At 37.2% G+C, this 13,762-nt stretch overlaps 1 protein-coding gene across 1 annotated transcript in view; it reads right to left on the reverse strand.

Moving 5' to 3' along the window:
* GUCA1C (guanylate cyclase activator 1C) overlaps nt 1–13,762 on the reverse strand; it is a 51,451-nt gene that overhangs the window by 6,125 nt on the left and 31,564 nt on the right. The window contains 4 exon segments of the mRNA XM_037812187.1: nt 330–332; nt 2,090–2,177; nt 9,243–9,325; nt 9,328–9,391. Coding sequence (XP_037668115.1) covers nt 330–332; nt 2,090–2,177; nt 9,243–9,325; nt 9,328–9,391 — 238 coding nt within the window.

Raw genomic sequence — 13,762 nt, forward strand, 5'->3', positions numbered from 1 at the left:
TAGATGTTTGATTTAATTTGGTAAAAGGCAATGATGTTTACCTAATTTTAACTTCAAAATGCAAGTTTTAATTAAAGGAAACAATTAGTGTGTTTAGTCCTAGAAGCTATTCCAGAGAGTACAATGCCTCCCCTTTTCTTCTGTTGCTGACATTTTCTTCCAGGCCAAAGTGTTCCATTTGCTGATTCCAGGTAACCTCAGTTATTCTCTGAGCACAGCCCCTTCTCTCTTCCAAATTCACATCCTTTCCATGCAGCCCTTTCTATTTCTAGGTCCCTTCCAGCCACATTCCTTGTTTATTTGGTTACTTATACTTTGCCCTAGAGAACCTCCTTAAGTAATAACCAAAATTTCTGTATCATTTCCTTGTTTCCTGGAACACATAATCTCTTTCTTCAAACCAACAGAAATTTAACCTTTTTCTAAGAACACCACAATCCTCCTACTTCTTCAAGAGACATTACTTTTCATATTCCCCTACTCCCAGCAAGATGAGCAGGGTTCATGGATATTTTCAAACATTTTGACCCGCCCTTTTGAAATTCACTGTATAGACTTAAGTAAGTCTTAAACATTCATGATTTCCTGTCTACTTCCAGAGTACTTGTTCTCTTATATCAGTGATTTCACCCCTGGCTGAAATCTTCTCTGCTCCCATCCCTGCCATCCTGTGGCACTGCTAATTTAAAAAAACAAAACATAACAAAACAAAGTTTACAGCGTTTCTCCTGATTGATCATCTTCTTTTTCAGTTGCATATTCCAAATAAGGCTTCCATTGACCTCATCATGTCCTCCACTCCCATTTCTCTGGTCATTTTCTAGGTTCACTTAGCTTTCTTATCAGCCCTGAGTAGTTTCAATCAGTTTCTTGCAAGTTTTAAGATGAAGTGATTTATTTTACTCTAGATCCAAATATGAGTAACTATACCAAATGGCTTTGATCTCACTGAACTAATAAGTGAGCACACTGACTGGGTCCTTAAGTAAAGAGAAAGTTTGATGCCATTGATACAACTTCAAATTGTGTTTTTCAAAAGCATACTCTTGTCCAGTCCTTTGGCTCATTCATAACTGTGGCTTCATTTGAACTTCCTACCAGACTCCTCTCCATCCCATCCTGCCACACTGAGGTGCCACCTTTGACTAGTGCCAACAGATGCAGTCAGCATGGGTCTCTTACTGCCCTCTAGTGTCCCTGTTCAAACTGACCCACGTAACTGGTAGGTTAATTCTGTGAAAGGAGTTATCTAGGATTGATAATAACTATGGCTGGTATCCCAGTGCCTCTTATTGATTTTTTTTTTTTAAATCACAATGCCAAACTTTTTTTAAAAGACGATTTCTATATATGCCGCCTCAATCTCAAGCCAATTTGCTTATTGAGCAGTTTGCCGAGATCAAGCCATAGAGTACAAGCACTCTCACTTCTCTTTGCTCCATGTTAGAATGTGTGTGCTTTCATCTTCAATTTTATCTCTGAAGAACTGCTTGTCCTCTGGGCTAAAGAGGGGTCCAGATTTTAGGGTAGAAAGAGTAAATAGAGAAATGAGCAGAAAAAAGTTGAAATGTAGAAAAGGCAGAAAGAGTAGATATGGAGGCAAGCATGGACTACTCTCCCCAGAAATTTGTAGTCTCAGGGAAGGAAAAAAAATCTGATACTATAAGAAGGTAGCATAATTGAAGAAACAATTTCTGTGGTAGGGAAAACTTGAGTTTATTTGTTTTAAATAAATAAATTTGATGGGAAACCTCCAGTAGAAAGGAAATGATTATTAGAGCATGTCTCAGCGTAAACAACATAAGTTCCTTCATCCCATATTCTCTCATTTTTCTTTCCTTGTATCCCTTCCTTCCTCTTCCTCAATGCAAAGCGCTAAACACCATGCATTGAATATAAATATGGCCAAAAGTATTTACTCAACCGAATTACCCTGACTAGAGACTGGACCGATCAAATTATGAAGCCCAAAATGATGTCACAACTAGCGTTCCCTTGAAAGTTTCCTGCTTTCACCCAGATGCCACTCCCCCCATGCCCACCTTCTACTTTGTAAGAAAACCGAGCTTGAGGAGAGTAGCTGCCTTACCATCATTATTTACAATGAACTTATGAAACACCAAGTTGGTAAATTCCTCAGGACTTGGAGTTTGCTGGCTGTTCAGGGCTTGCACAGCCTGCAAAGAGAAATCAAACCAAAGAGTTCAACTTTGCTGGAAGCAAGTTTGGTAACATTCTTGCCTCAGTTGTGACAGACTTTTAGGATGTGTTAATGAGGCTTTTTGCTATCTAACCTGTTCCATTTGTTAAAAATATATAAAGAGAAAAAATAAGGATCCATGGAACACATTAGATGACAAAAGATACAAAGAGGATACTGGAGAAAATATTGTAGTGGTCATGAGATCATAAGAATTCTGGATCCAGAAAAGAAATGATGTCCTCAACTTAAATTGAACATTTTGGAACTTATAGGTGAACATAAAAGGATCACTAGGACTCTGTAAACATCGAATGCTCCTTCTCTGGCTTTTGCCACTGGCGCCTCTGGTCCTTGGTGTCCTTTTGTAAAACGATCGACTGGGAAGACAGACATGCTTAAAAGGACACTATATTTCTCTCACACTCTGCCAGCATCATTTCATCACAGAAAATGCCAGGGGACCCAGGGCAAATGCCATTTCTAGACTTCCTAGAGAGAAGAGTTAGCTACCCCTCCCTCAAGGTGATTAAATTAAGTGATACCAGGAAAGTCACTGATGTGCTCAGCAGCCGTCTCCCAGCTCTTGCTTACCCTCCTCCTTTCCTTTGTGTACAGATGTTTCATTTCACAACTGTCAGGTCTAATGGAACAGCCTGAGGCCTGGCCATACCTTGAACCCCAAACCTGGAACAGGCAGGAACTGTGAAAAGAGTTGCTTGATACGTGCTTTTTGCTCTGTGGCAGATCCCCCTCCTCCTGGAGTATATGTACCCACTCTCAGGCAGTACAGGCCCCTCTCTCCAACATGAAGGTGGGTGTGTGGACCAGCCATCCACCAACCCTGGCCTGAGCAGTTGGCCTCCCTGAGAGACCGGCCATGATGGGATCTGTTCCCCTGCTCTTTTGGACCCTTTGTGCTCTGTAAGAAATGAAGCAGTCATTTGTGGAAAGATTCTGTTGTGCTTTAGCTTGTGTTCACACACTGTACCATATAGCCACTCACTCCACAGATGACTAGCTTTGACATGGAAATTCACAGTAGAGACAGAAAGAGGGAATTAGTTATTTGAAAATTTGAATATAACTATCTGGACTGAAAAGGGAACTTTGGAAAAACTTCTGGAATCATTTCAATTACAGGGCATGATCTTAAATATAAGGACAAACTCTCTGACTGGTTATCAAGCATTACTGATCCTGAAAATCTAAGAATAATCACAATGCACAATGGCAAAGAATCACTCTTGACTTTAGGAAGTCCAGATCTCACAGTTAAATATAGGGAAATACTTACAGTAATGGTGACATATAAATAAGCAAATTTTCAGGGTTTCTCAGTGCTTTGGCTGAGGCCCCAAAGTTCTAGAAAATTTGGTGAGCATCCAAGAAGCCCACATCCTACAGTGAGTGCTAGACTGCACATATAAATCATAATAAAGATTGTGAAATCCCTAGGATTTGTCCATTACTCTCTCCGGGAAATACAAGTGAAAGTGGATAATTGATTGGAATGTTGATGGGGCCTGAAAGAGTAAAATTTTTGGAGGAGTTGACAGTGTACTGTGTGTTTTCCTTCTTCTGATAGGAGAAGATGGTGGGTGGTGGACTGGAGAAGAGGTACAGTTTCTCAGTTCTCTCCTTGTCCATTTAACATATCTACTCTTTCTCCTCCATTCTGCTAAGCCTAGCCACTGAGCACTTGGGGTGGAGCAGGGGGAGAGGACAGAAAAGTGGACAAAAGACTTTAAAAAACTATATATTTTGGAATAATGTCAAGCCTACAGGATAGTTGCAAAAATAATACAAAACCCATACTGAGAACTCCAATATACTCACTCCAGCTACCCAGATCTGCCAATTTTAACATTTTGCCACATTTGCTGTATCATTCTAATTAAACATCTATCAATCCATCTGTTTTTGCAAAATTTGAGAGTAGTTTGTATATGTCATGCTCCTTGAACTTCCAAGACTTCCATGCACATTTCCTAAAAACAAGGACATTAAATTATGTACCCACCTTAAGTACAGTTATCAAATTCAAGAAATTTGACATTAATATAAAACTTACAGTCTATCTTCCAATTTCTTCATATGACCCAATGATATTCTTTTGAGCCTTTTCTCCTTGATTATTAGATCCCAGCCAAGAACAGGTATTTCATTTCATTGTCATTGTTTCTTTAATTGCTTTCTTTTTTTTAAATTTGGAAACATACATACAACATAAACTTTCCCATCTCAACCATTCCCAAACATACCATACAGTGGGATTAATCATATTCATAATGTTGCACTACCCCCACCGCTATATATTACCAAACTTTCCAATCATCCATCCAATAGAAACCCTACACCAATTATGTATTAACTTCCCATTCTCCTTGATCTGTATCCTAAGATTGCTATGTCTATGTATTTGCATATTCTTGCTATTTCATATGGGCATAGTCATAACTATCTGACCTTTTGTGTATCACTTATTCACTCGACATGATGTCTTCAAGGTTCATCCATGTAGTGCCATATATCAGAATTTCATTCCTTTTAAAGGCTGAGTAATATTCCATTGTATATATACATATAGCACATTTTCTTTATCCATCAACCTTGGATTACTTCTACCTTTTGGCAATTGTGAATAATGCTGCTATGAACATTGGTATACAAATATCTGTACAAATCCTTGCTTTCAGTTCTTTAGAGTATATACCTAGAAGTAGAATTTCCAGATCATATGGTAATTCTATGTTCAAATTTTTTATGAACCACCAAACAGTTTTCCACAATGGCTAAACCATTTTACATTCCCACCAACAATGTACAAGGGTTTCTTTTTCTCCACATCCTTGCCAACACTTATTTTCCATTTTTGATTCTAGTGGGTGTGAGGTGTTATCTCATTGTGATTTTGATTTGTATTTTCTTAATGACTAATGATGTTGAGCATCTTTTCATGTACTTATTGGCCATTTGTATATCTTTGGAGAGATGTCTAAGTTCTTTGCCCATTTTTTAATTGGCTTGTCTTTTTGTGTTGTAGCAGTTTTTCATATGTTCTAAATATTAAGCCCTTATCAGATATATGGTTAGCAATTTTTTCTCCCATTCTGTTGGTTGTATTTTCCTAATAATGTCCTCAGATGCATGAAAATTTTTAATTTGATGAAGTCCAGTTTATCTATTTTTTTTCTTTTGCTGCTTGTGCTTTTTGTGTGAAATCTAAAACTCCATTGCCTAATACAAGGTCCTGAGAATATTTCTGTATGTTTTCTTCTAAGAGTTTTATAGTTTTAGCTCTTATATTTAGATCAGTGATCCACTTTGAGTTAATTTTTAAAAATAGTGTGAGGTAGGGGTCCATTTTCATTCTTTTGCATCTGGATATTCAGTTCTTCCAGGAACATTTGTTGAAGAGACTGTTCTTTCCCTATGAGTGGGCTTGGCATCCTTGTCAAAAATCAATCAGCCATAGATGTGTGGGTTTATTTCTGGACTCTCAATTCTAATCCATTGGTCTATATATCTATCCTTTTGCCAGTACCACACTATTTTGATTACTGTATTTTGCAACGAGAATTGAAACTGGGAAGTGGGAGTCCTCCAATTTTGTTTGTTTTCAAGATAGTTTTGGCTATTTGTGGTCCTTTGCCCTTCCATTTGAATTTGATGATTACTCTTTTCCATTTCTGCAAAGAAGGTTGTTGTTATTTTTATTGGGATTGCTTTGTATCTATAGATCACCTTAGTTAGTATTGATATCTTAATGATATTAAGTCTTCAATTCATGAGCACAGAATAATATCTTTCCATTTATTTAGGTCTTCTTTAATTTCTCTCAGTAATGATATGCAGTTTTCTGTGTATAAGGCCACTACATCCGTGCTTAAATTTATTCCTAGATATTTGATTATTTTAGTTTCTATTATAAACGGAATTGTTTCCTTTATTTCCCTTTTCGATGGCTCACTGCTGCTCTATAGAACACCACTGATTTTTCTGAATTGATCCTTTACCCCATCATTTTGCCAAATTCATTTATTAGCTCTAGTAGATTTCTTATAGATTCTTTTGCATTTTCTCTGTATTGGCTCATGTCATCTATGAGTAAGGAGAAATTTACTTTTTCCTCTTCAGTTTGGATGCCTTTTATTTCTTTTTCTTGTCTAATTGCTCTGGATAACTTTTCCATTACAGTATTGAATAGCAATGGTGATAGGGGGCATCCCTATCTTGTTCCTGATCTTAGGGGACAGCTTTCAGTCTTTCACCATTGAGTATGATTTTAGCAGTGGTTTTTCCAAATATGCACTTTATTATGTTGACAAAGTGCCCTTCTGTTCCTTAGTGTTTTTTATCAAGAAAGGATGCTAGAATTTGTCAAATGCCTTTTCTGAATCAACTGACATGATCAGGTAGATTTTTGTTTTATTCTGTTAATGTGATGTATTACATTTACTGATTTTCACATGTTCAACCACTCTTGAATTCTTGGGGTATTATCATGAGAGTTACTACATGGCAGGTGGCCATGTTTCTGTAGTTTCAGTGCTCTCTGGACTGGTAGATGTTTAAAATCAACTCTTTCTCTGAGACACCCCTCTCCATTATTGGAACTCTTTCTCCTGCAATTCCCTAGAAATGGGTGAGTGTATCTTGATTCCTGCTGGTTTCTGGAGACTCCTTATGCAGGATCCACATCAGGTTTTCTCATTAGAGACACTATTTACATTTTGAAACAGACACTTCTTTCTTGTGCTAGGTTGTCCAGTGCATTGTATGTAGCATGGTTGGCAGCCTCCCTGGACTCTATGCATTAGATGCTAGTGGCAACACAGTCCCAGTTACGGCAAACAAAAATGTCTCCAGAGATGGTTGAGAACCACTGCCTCCATCTTTCTTCTCCAGGGGTTCTCTTATGACTCCTATTGCACAAGATCTAAGATGACCCAAAGTCAGCTTTCTCTTACAGTTTGTCCATGCCTGATGTATAGAAAACACCCTATCATCTTTTGTCTCAGCAAATTCTAGGAATCCAGAAACTTCCCAAACTACATCCCTCTACTCTTTTGCCAGAGTCTGTCTCTAGATTTCTCAGGCATGTTGTGAACAACAGTCCATTGTGTTCCCCAAACTGCAGGGGACACACTCATCTCAGTGGTCTCCTTAAATTGCCATATCATTGACTTGAGGGCTCTTGTCAAGAAGTCTCCTTCAAACATCTTCTCAAAAAAAAACAACTCTTGAGTATTTTACAGCCTTGAAGTGAGATTAAGATCCATATAAATACTTCTCTTGTAAACTCTGCCTATAGTTTAGTACTTCCTCTGGAATACTTTGATTCCTGGGTTGAGGATTTGATTTTAACATTCTGTTATTATATGTAGAAAGAGCTTAGATTATGCAATATGTACTATTGTTTACCATGCTGTTTTTTTCCCTTACCATGTATAGAAAGAATATTCACAGGCCACTAAGCTTTAAGTAAGTATATATTCCATTGCATTACTTCATTTAAACATTTCCCCCTTTTTTGATATTTAGGTAGTTTCTTATTTTTTACTATCTTAAGTGATTCTGTGATGGACATTTTAGAAGTTCAGGTTTTAGGCTCTAGAAGCAGATTACCAAATTTCCAGAAATGTTATATCCATTTATACTCTTCCCACAGTGTGCAAGAATGCCCTTATCACTTTTCCCTTGACAGAATTAGGTGTTATTGCTTTTATCTTTAATAATTTAATTGGAGACAAATGGTATTCCATTATCAAATTAATTTCTGTCTGTGCTTTTATTATTTCAGTTTTCCTACTTTCTTTTGTTCTCTGGATAAACACTAAGTGGAAACCCTATTCATTACTTAACATTTCTTTTTCATTGACTAACAAAGCTTAAATTTTTTAACTAGTGAAGATCTGTAAACATTTTCCCACAAGACTTAGACAAAATCACTTTTATCATTTTATTCATTCCAAACTCTTTTGCAAATCTTCCCCAAATCTTCTCCCTCCAAAATAAGTGCACATCATACAGGCAAAATTTTGCCCTCAATTTCAAGGGCTTCAAGAATTCCTGAAGCCCATAGACCCATAGAGCCCAGGATAACAACAGCAACAAAAAACCACCCTGCTCTGAGTACCACCTTGGCCACATCCCCTAGAATTTGTATGCTGTGTTTACATTTTATTTGTTTTAAAACTAAGCTAGGATATATTTATTCAAGTGGACAATTTTAAATTTGTGTGGTTTGGGGCACTTTTTACAGACGATTTTAGATTCCTAATTTTGTGTTGTATCATGTAGATATATATGCAGAATTTCTGTATTTTAAGGCTTACAAAGTTCAATTACAAAGTGTGTCTCAATACAATATTTTTATGTATGAATGATCTATGTGAGATCAAAATGTTAGTGATCTTACTATTATCTTACCCTTGAATCTTTCCATATGTAAATTAACTCTACATTTTCTTGTTAACTTTGAATTGTTATTAACTTTTCCATTTGTTGAGGTATTTACTTATCCATTGTATTTCTACCAATTTCTTTTTTCTTGCATTTTTGCTAATATTGCTACTGTGCATTTTGTTTGTAACTCAACTCCTTCATCTACAAAAGGAAGAATTTGACAAGATCATCTTTAAGACATCTTCTGATTGTAAGTCTTTTTGAGTTTGTGCTACAAACTCCATGTATTGTATTCATGTTAATTGTATCTTATATCTTCATTTAGGTAGAGTGTCCACTTAGTAAATTTTTTACTCTGGTATTAATTTTATCTGGTCCTATGATAACTATTCCCCACTCCGTTTTGATGAGCAGGTGTATTTCAAAGTCACTCACTGAAATTTAGACATAAAAATGATCTGAGATACCTAAACTATCCATTAGAACAACTTTAGGTCTAACTCCCAGAAAGATTAGACTTCAGGTACCTTCATTCTTAGTCTAAAGCTCTTGCTATAGAAACCAGCTCATATTTTAAAAACTGGATTAGCTATATAAAGTCCTGCAGAGAATATTTTACTATTTTGCGTACTATAAAGATGTTCAGTAGCTCCTTTTTGTCAATAGAACCATTTCCATCAGCATCATACAGCTTAAAATGCCATTTTAATTTTTTTCCACTTTTCCTCATACAACTAGATTTACAGAAGCAATAAACACTAAAAAGTCAATAAATCCATCCTATGGAAGGCAAGGTGGAAAGGGAAATAAATATTTAAGAAGAATTGTTTTTTTTATTTGAGAAAGTGATTATTCATGAGCAGAACCTTTAAAAAACTTTACACAACTCACAAGATTTTAGCATAGACCTTTTGCTTGGTGATTCATTAAAAAATGTGTATAAGAACAAGTATCTTTAATTTTATAGTTAAATGCCTTCTTGGAGAAAAATATTTGTTTTTTTTAATGCTAATGATGAAGTTCTGGAATGCTGTGACAGAAGCTAAGTCCTCAGCACTGGGCCCACATCAGTGGTTGTCTCTTCTGAACATCTTTAGATGTTGTCCTCTTCACAGGGAGAATACAAAGTGCCAGTTTTTAATAGGAGGGAAACATCGAATAGATAAATCCTATATTCCTCTTTAGAGGACCTGGTTGATCTTTATGGTCTGTTAAACTCCAGGATTTCTTTTAAGTACTTAATTTTAAGTAGGAGTCAAGATGTATGAGTCTGGACTTCCAGGCAAGATGGTGGAGTAGGGAGCTCCAGGAATCACCCCTTCCTCCAAAACAGCTAGTAAATGGGCAGCAACAGTATAAAACAATTGCTCTGGGGCTCTAGAGGCCAAAAGAACACTGTATAATATCCAGGGAAGAAGAGGAGGGAAAGGTTTATAAACTGAGTTAAAGAATTGTGAGTAACTCTCTCCTAGCAGTGGCTGCTAGTACCCATCCCTCACTCTCCCAGAAGACTGCCTTGGGATCCAATTCCTGCCTAGCTGCTTATCTAAGAAAGGGGCATAAAAATTCTCTTCCCCAAGAACAGGGTGGGGCACAGCCTGGAACTGATCATGGTTTTTGATTAGCAAATTCAGAATGCTAGGACCTGGCTTGGAGCTATTGTTTCAACTCACCCCAGAAAAAGATGGTGGCAGCCATTGTTCCAAGCCTACGCCCAACAGGGGCAGAGGCAGAGGAGGATTAAAAATGCAGTGGCTTCTTAGACCTGTGGGGTATAGTTTAATGAATGGTCTTATCTTCTGGACAACCAGGAAAGCAGAGCTTTGGGGAACAGTCAGAAAGGTTTTTGGTGTCTTTCCTGACCCTCTCAGCAGGGCACATTGGAGCCAGACTGCACCCCCTTCATGGGTCTCTGGCCCTGCAGTGGTTGGGAAATACTGACTTGGGGAAAAAAACTACATGGGGTGACCTACCTCCAAGAATTTTCCCTTCAGGCAAAAGCAGCTAGAGACAATGAAAGGAGTATAAAAAATATAGAAACCAAACAAAAACAAACAGAATACATCAAGATTCCTAGAGAAGGAACACAGGGAAGGAAGTTTTCTCCTGGGGATGAAACATTTGCACAAATAGTACAATTTTAAAATATTCCACATATCCAGGGCATGATTCAGATGAAGAAGAGCTGAAAAAACCTGATCAAACACAGGCAATTTTAAAGGACCAGAATAAATTAAACCATGACAAAAAAGAGCCTTAACACAATGCCAACCAAAAGTTAAACCTTAGGCAAGAGAGAGAAACTGACCTTCAGAGTAAACTGAGCAAGATAATCAGATGCCTAGACATCAGCAAAAAAATTACAAGACATAATGAGAAACTGGAAGACACAGTCCAGTCAAATGAAGAAATTGAAACTTTGGAGACACAGAATATGGAGCTACTCAAAGATGTTCAAACAAATCTAAATCAACTGAAGGAGATGAAGGAAATGGAGAAAGAGATAAAGGATATTAAGAAGACACATGTGAGCATGAGGAAGAATTTGAAAATGTAAAAAGAAACGTAACATAAACTTTGGGAATTAAAGACACAATAGAAGAGATTTAAAACACACTAGGGGCATACAACAGCAGACCTGAACAGGCAGAAGAAAGCATCAGCTAACTAGAAGACAGGACAATCAAAATCTTGCAGACAGAGTAACAGATAGAGAAAATCATGAAAAAAATTGAGCAGGGCCTCAGAGATTTGAAGGACAGCATGAAACAACAAACACGTGTGTCATAGATGTCCCAGAAGGAGAAGAGAAGGGAAAGGGTGCAGAAAGAATATTTGAGGAAATAATGGCCCAAGACATATAAATAATATGTGTTTGTGAAACACATAAATACACATGCCCAAGAAGTGCAAAATACTCCTAACAGAATAAATCTTAAGACCTACTCTGAGACTAATCAGAACGTCAAATGCTAAAGATAAGGTGAGAATTCTGAAAGCAGCAAGAAAAAAGCAATTTGTAACATTCAAGGAAACCATAATAAGACTATGCCAATATCAGAAACTATGGAGGTGAGAAGGCATTGGTATGATATATTTAAGGTACTGAAGCAGAAAAATTTCCATTCCAAAATTCTTTATCCAGCAAAACTGTTCTTAAAAAATGAGGGAGAAATGACATACCAACCTTGGCCTGGCCACGGTGACAGAGCTGAGCCACATCGCTGACCTCTGGGAGTACTCCCTCTCCTTTGCAGTGTGTAGGCACAGTGCCCAGAGTGGACATTTTCGCTTTGTCCATGGTTATGCAGGGGTATCTCTAAAGCAGATTCCTACAAATAGGATTTCTTAATGGTCATACAATCATTATCAAAGATCAAGGCTACTGGATTACAGTTCAAGAACTTCAGGGCATTCTTGTACATCCTTGGAAACTGCACCTTCCTCATTCTTCAGATCAGGCTCAGCCTAAGTTCTAGGATGGTACTTTGTTCCCAGCATTAACATTCTAGTGTTGTGTCATTTCCCTGTTAGCAGATTATAAAGTTACCAAACTCTATGTGATCCTCCACTGAAGCAAGAAGACAAGCCTGGATGGTGGAGAAAGAAGTGGAAAGAAAGTCTGTCTAGAAAAAGCCTAAAGAAGATAGTGAGGAGAGCAAGACTTGGGAAGCAAGTTGCATCAATCTCCAGTAAAGAACAGACTGAGGAAAAAGGCAATGAATATAAGAAAATTGGAAAAATACTTCCTCTGACCTCAGAACTTTTTAAAAGGCAACCTTTCCTTGAACTCACCTAGTAAGAATTTGAAATGCAATTCAGGCTTATTTCGTCATGAAGGAAGGTATGTGGGAAGGAATCATCATTTAGTTAGTTAAATCCTTCTGCCACAGCTTACCCTTTGTTGTAATAACCCCCCATAAAGTGTAAATCTGTGAAAATGCCCTCCATTAAAAAATTTGAACCCCACCGATAACAGCATTCATACTGGAGAGAAACCCTATGAATTTACTGAATTTGGGAAAGCTTCTTTCATTTACATGTCATACTTCATTAAATGTAGAAGCAATGCCAGAGAGAAACTCCGTGCCTCTAAGGGATATTGAAATGCCTTTAGCTACATGACAGATCTCATGGAGCAGAAGAAAATTAATTCTGGAGAGAAATCAGTGAATGTAACAAAACTTCATTGGTTATTAGAAAAATTATGGGGAAAAAAAACTTTTGAATGTACTGAATAAGATAAAGTTTTCTCTTGAATCTCATTTCTTACTTTACCCTTGAAAGTTAATACAGGGAAAAATCTTATAAATGTCAGAAATATGAAAAAATCTGAAGGCAAAAATAAATCCTCATTCATCAAAAAATTCATACTGGAGAAAAATCTTGTGAATGTGGGTAAGCTTTCATTCAGATGTTAAACCTCAGTCAGCAGAGAATTTACAGTGGGGAAAACCTCTTTGTCTGTGAGGTATGCAGGAAGATCTTCAGCCCCAAATGAAACCTCACTGAGCATGAACATTTTGATACTAGAGAGAAAACTTTTGAATGTAATGAATGTGGAAAAGCCTTCAGCCAAAAGCAGTATGTCATTAAACATCAGAACACCATACTGAAGAGAAGCTTTTTGAATGTAACGAATGTAGAAAATCCTTCACCCAGAAGGAAAACCTTCTTACCCAGCAGAGATTCACACTGGTGAGAAACACTTGAGTGTAAGGATGGTAGAAAAGCTTTCATTCAAAAGTCAAACCTCATCAGACACCAGAGAACTCACAGAGGAGAGGAGCCCTTTGTATGTAATGAATGTGGGAAAACTTTCAGTGGCAAATCAAACCTTACTGAGTATGAAAATTTCATATTGGAGAGAAGCTCTTTAAATGTAGTGGATGTGGCACAGCTTTTGGCCAAAAGAAGTACTTCATAAAACATCAAAACCTTCACACTGTAGAGAAACCCTATAAATGTAATGAATGTGGAAAAGCCTCCTGTCAATGAACATAACTTATTACATATGAGAATTCATTCAGGTGATAAACCTTATGAATGCAATGTAATATAGAAAGCCTTCTCTCAAAGCTAAACTCAAAGCGAAGCCATTCAGGTGAGAAACCCTATAGCTGTAATGAATGTGGGAAAGCCTTCTCTCAC

This window comes from Choloepus didactylus, chromosome 1 (assembly GCF_015220235.1).
Source record: "Choloepus didactylus isolate mChoDid1 chromosome 1, mChoDid1.pri, whole genome shotgun sequence".
NCBI lineage: Eukaryota > Metazoa > Chordata > Mammalia > Pilosa > Megalonychidae > Choloepus > Choloepus didactylus.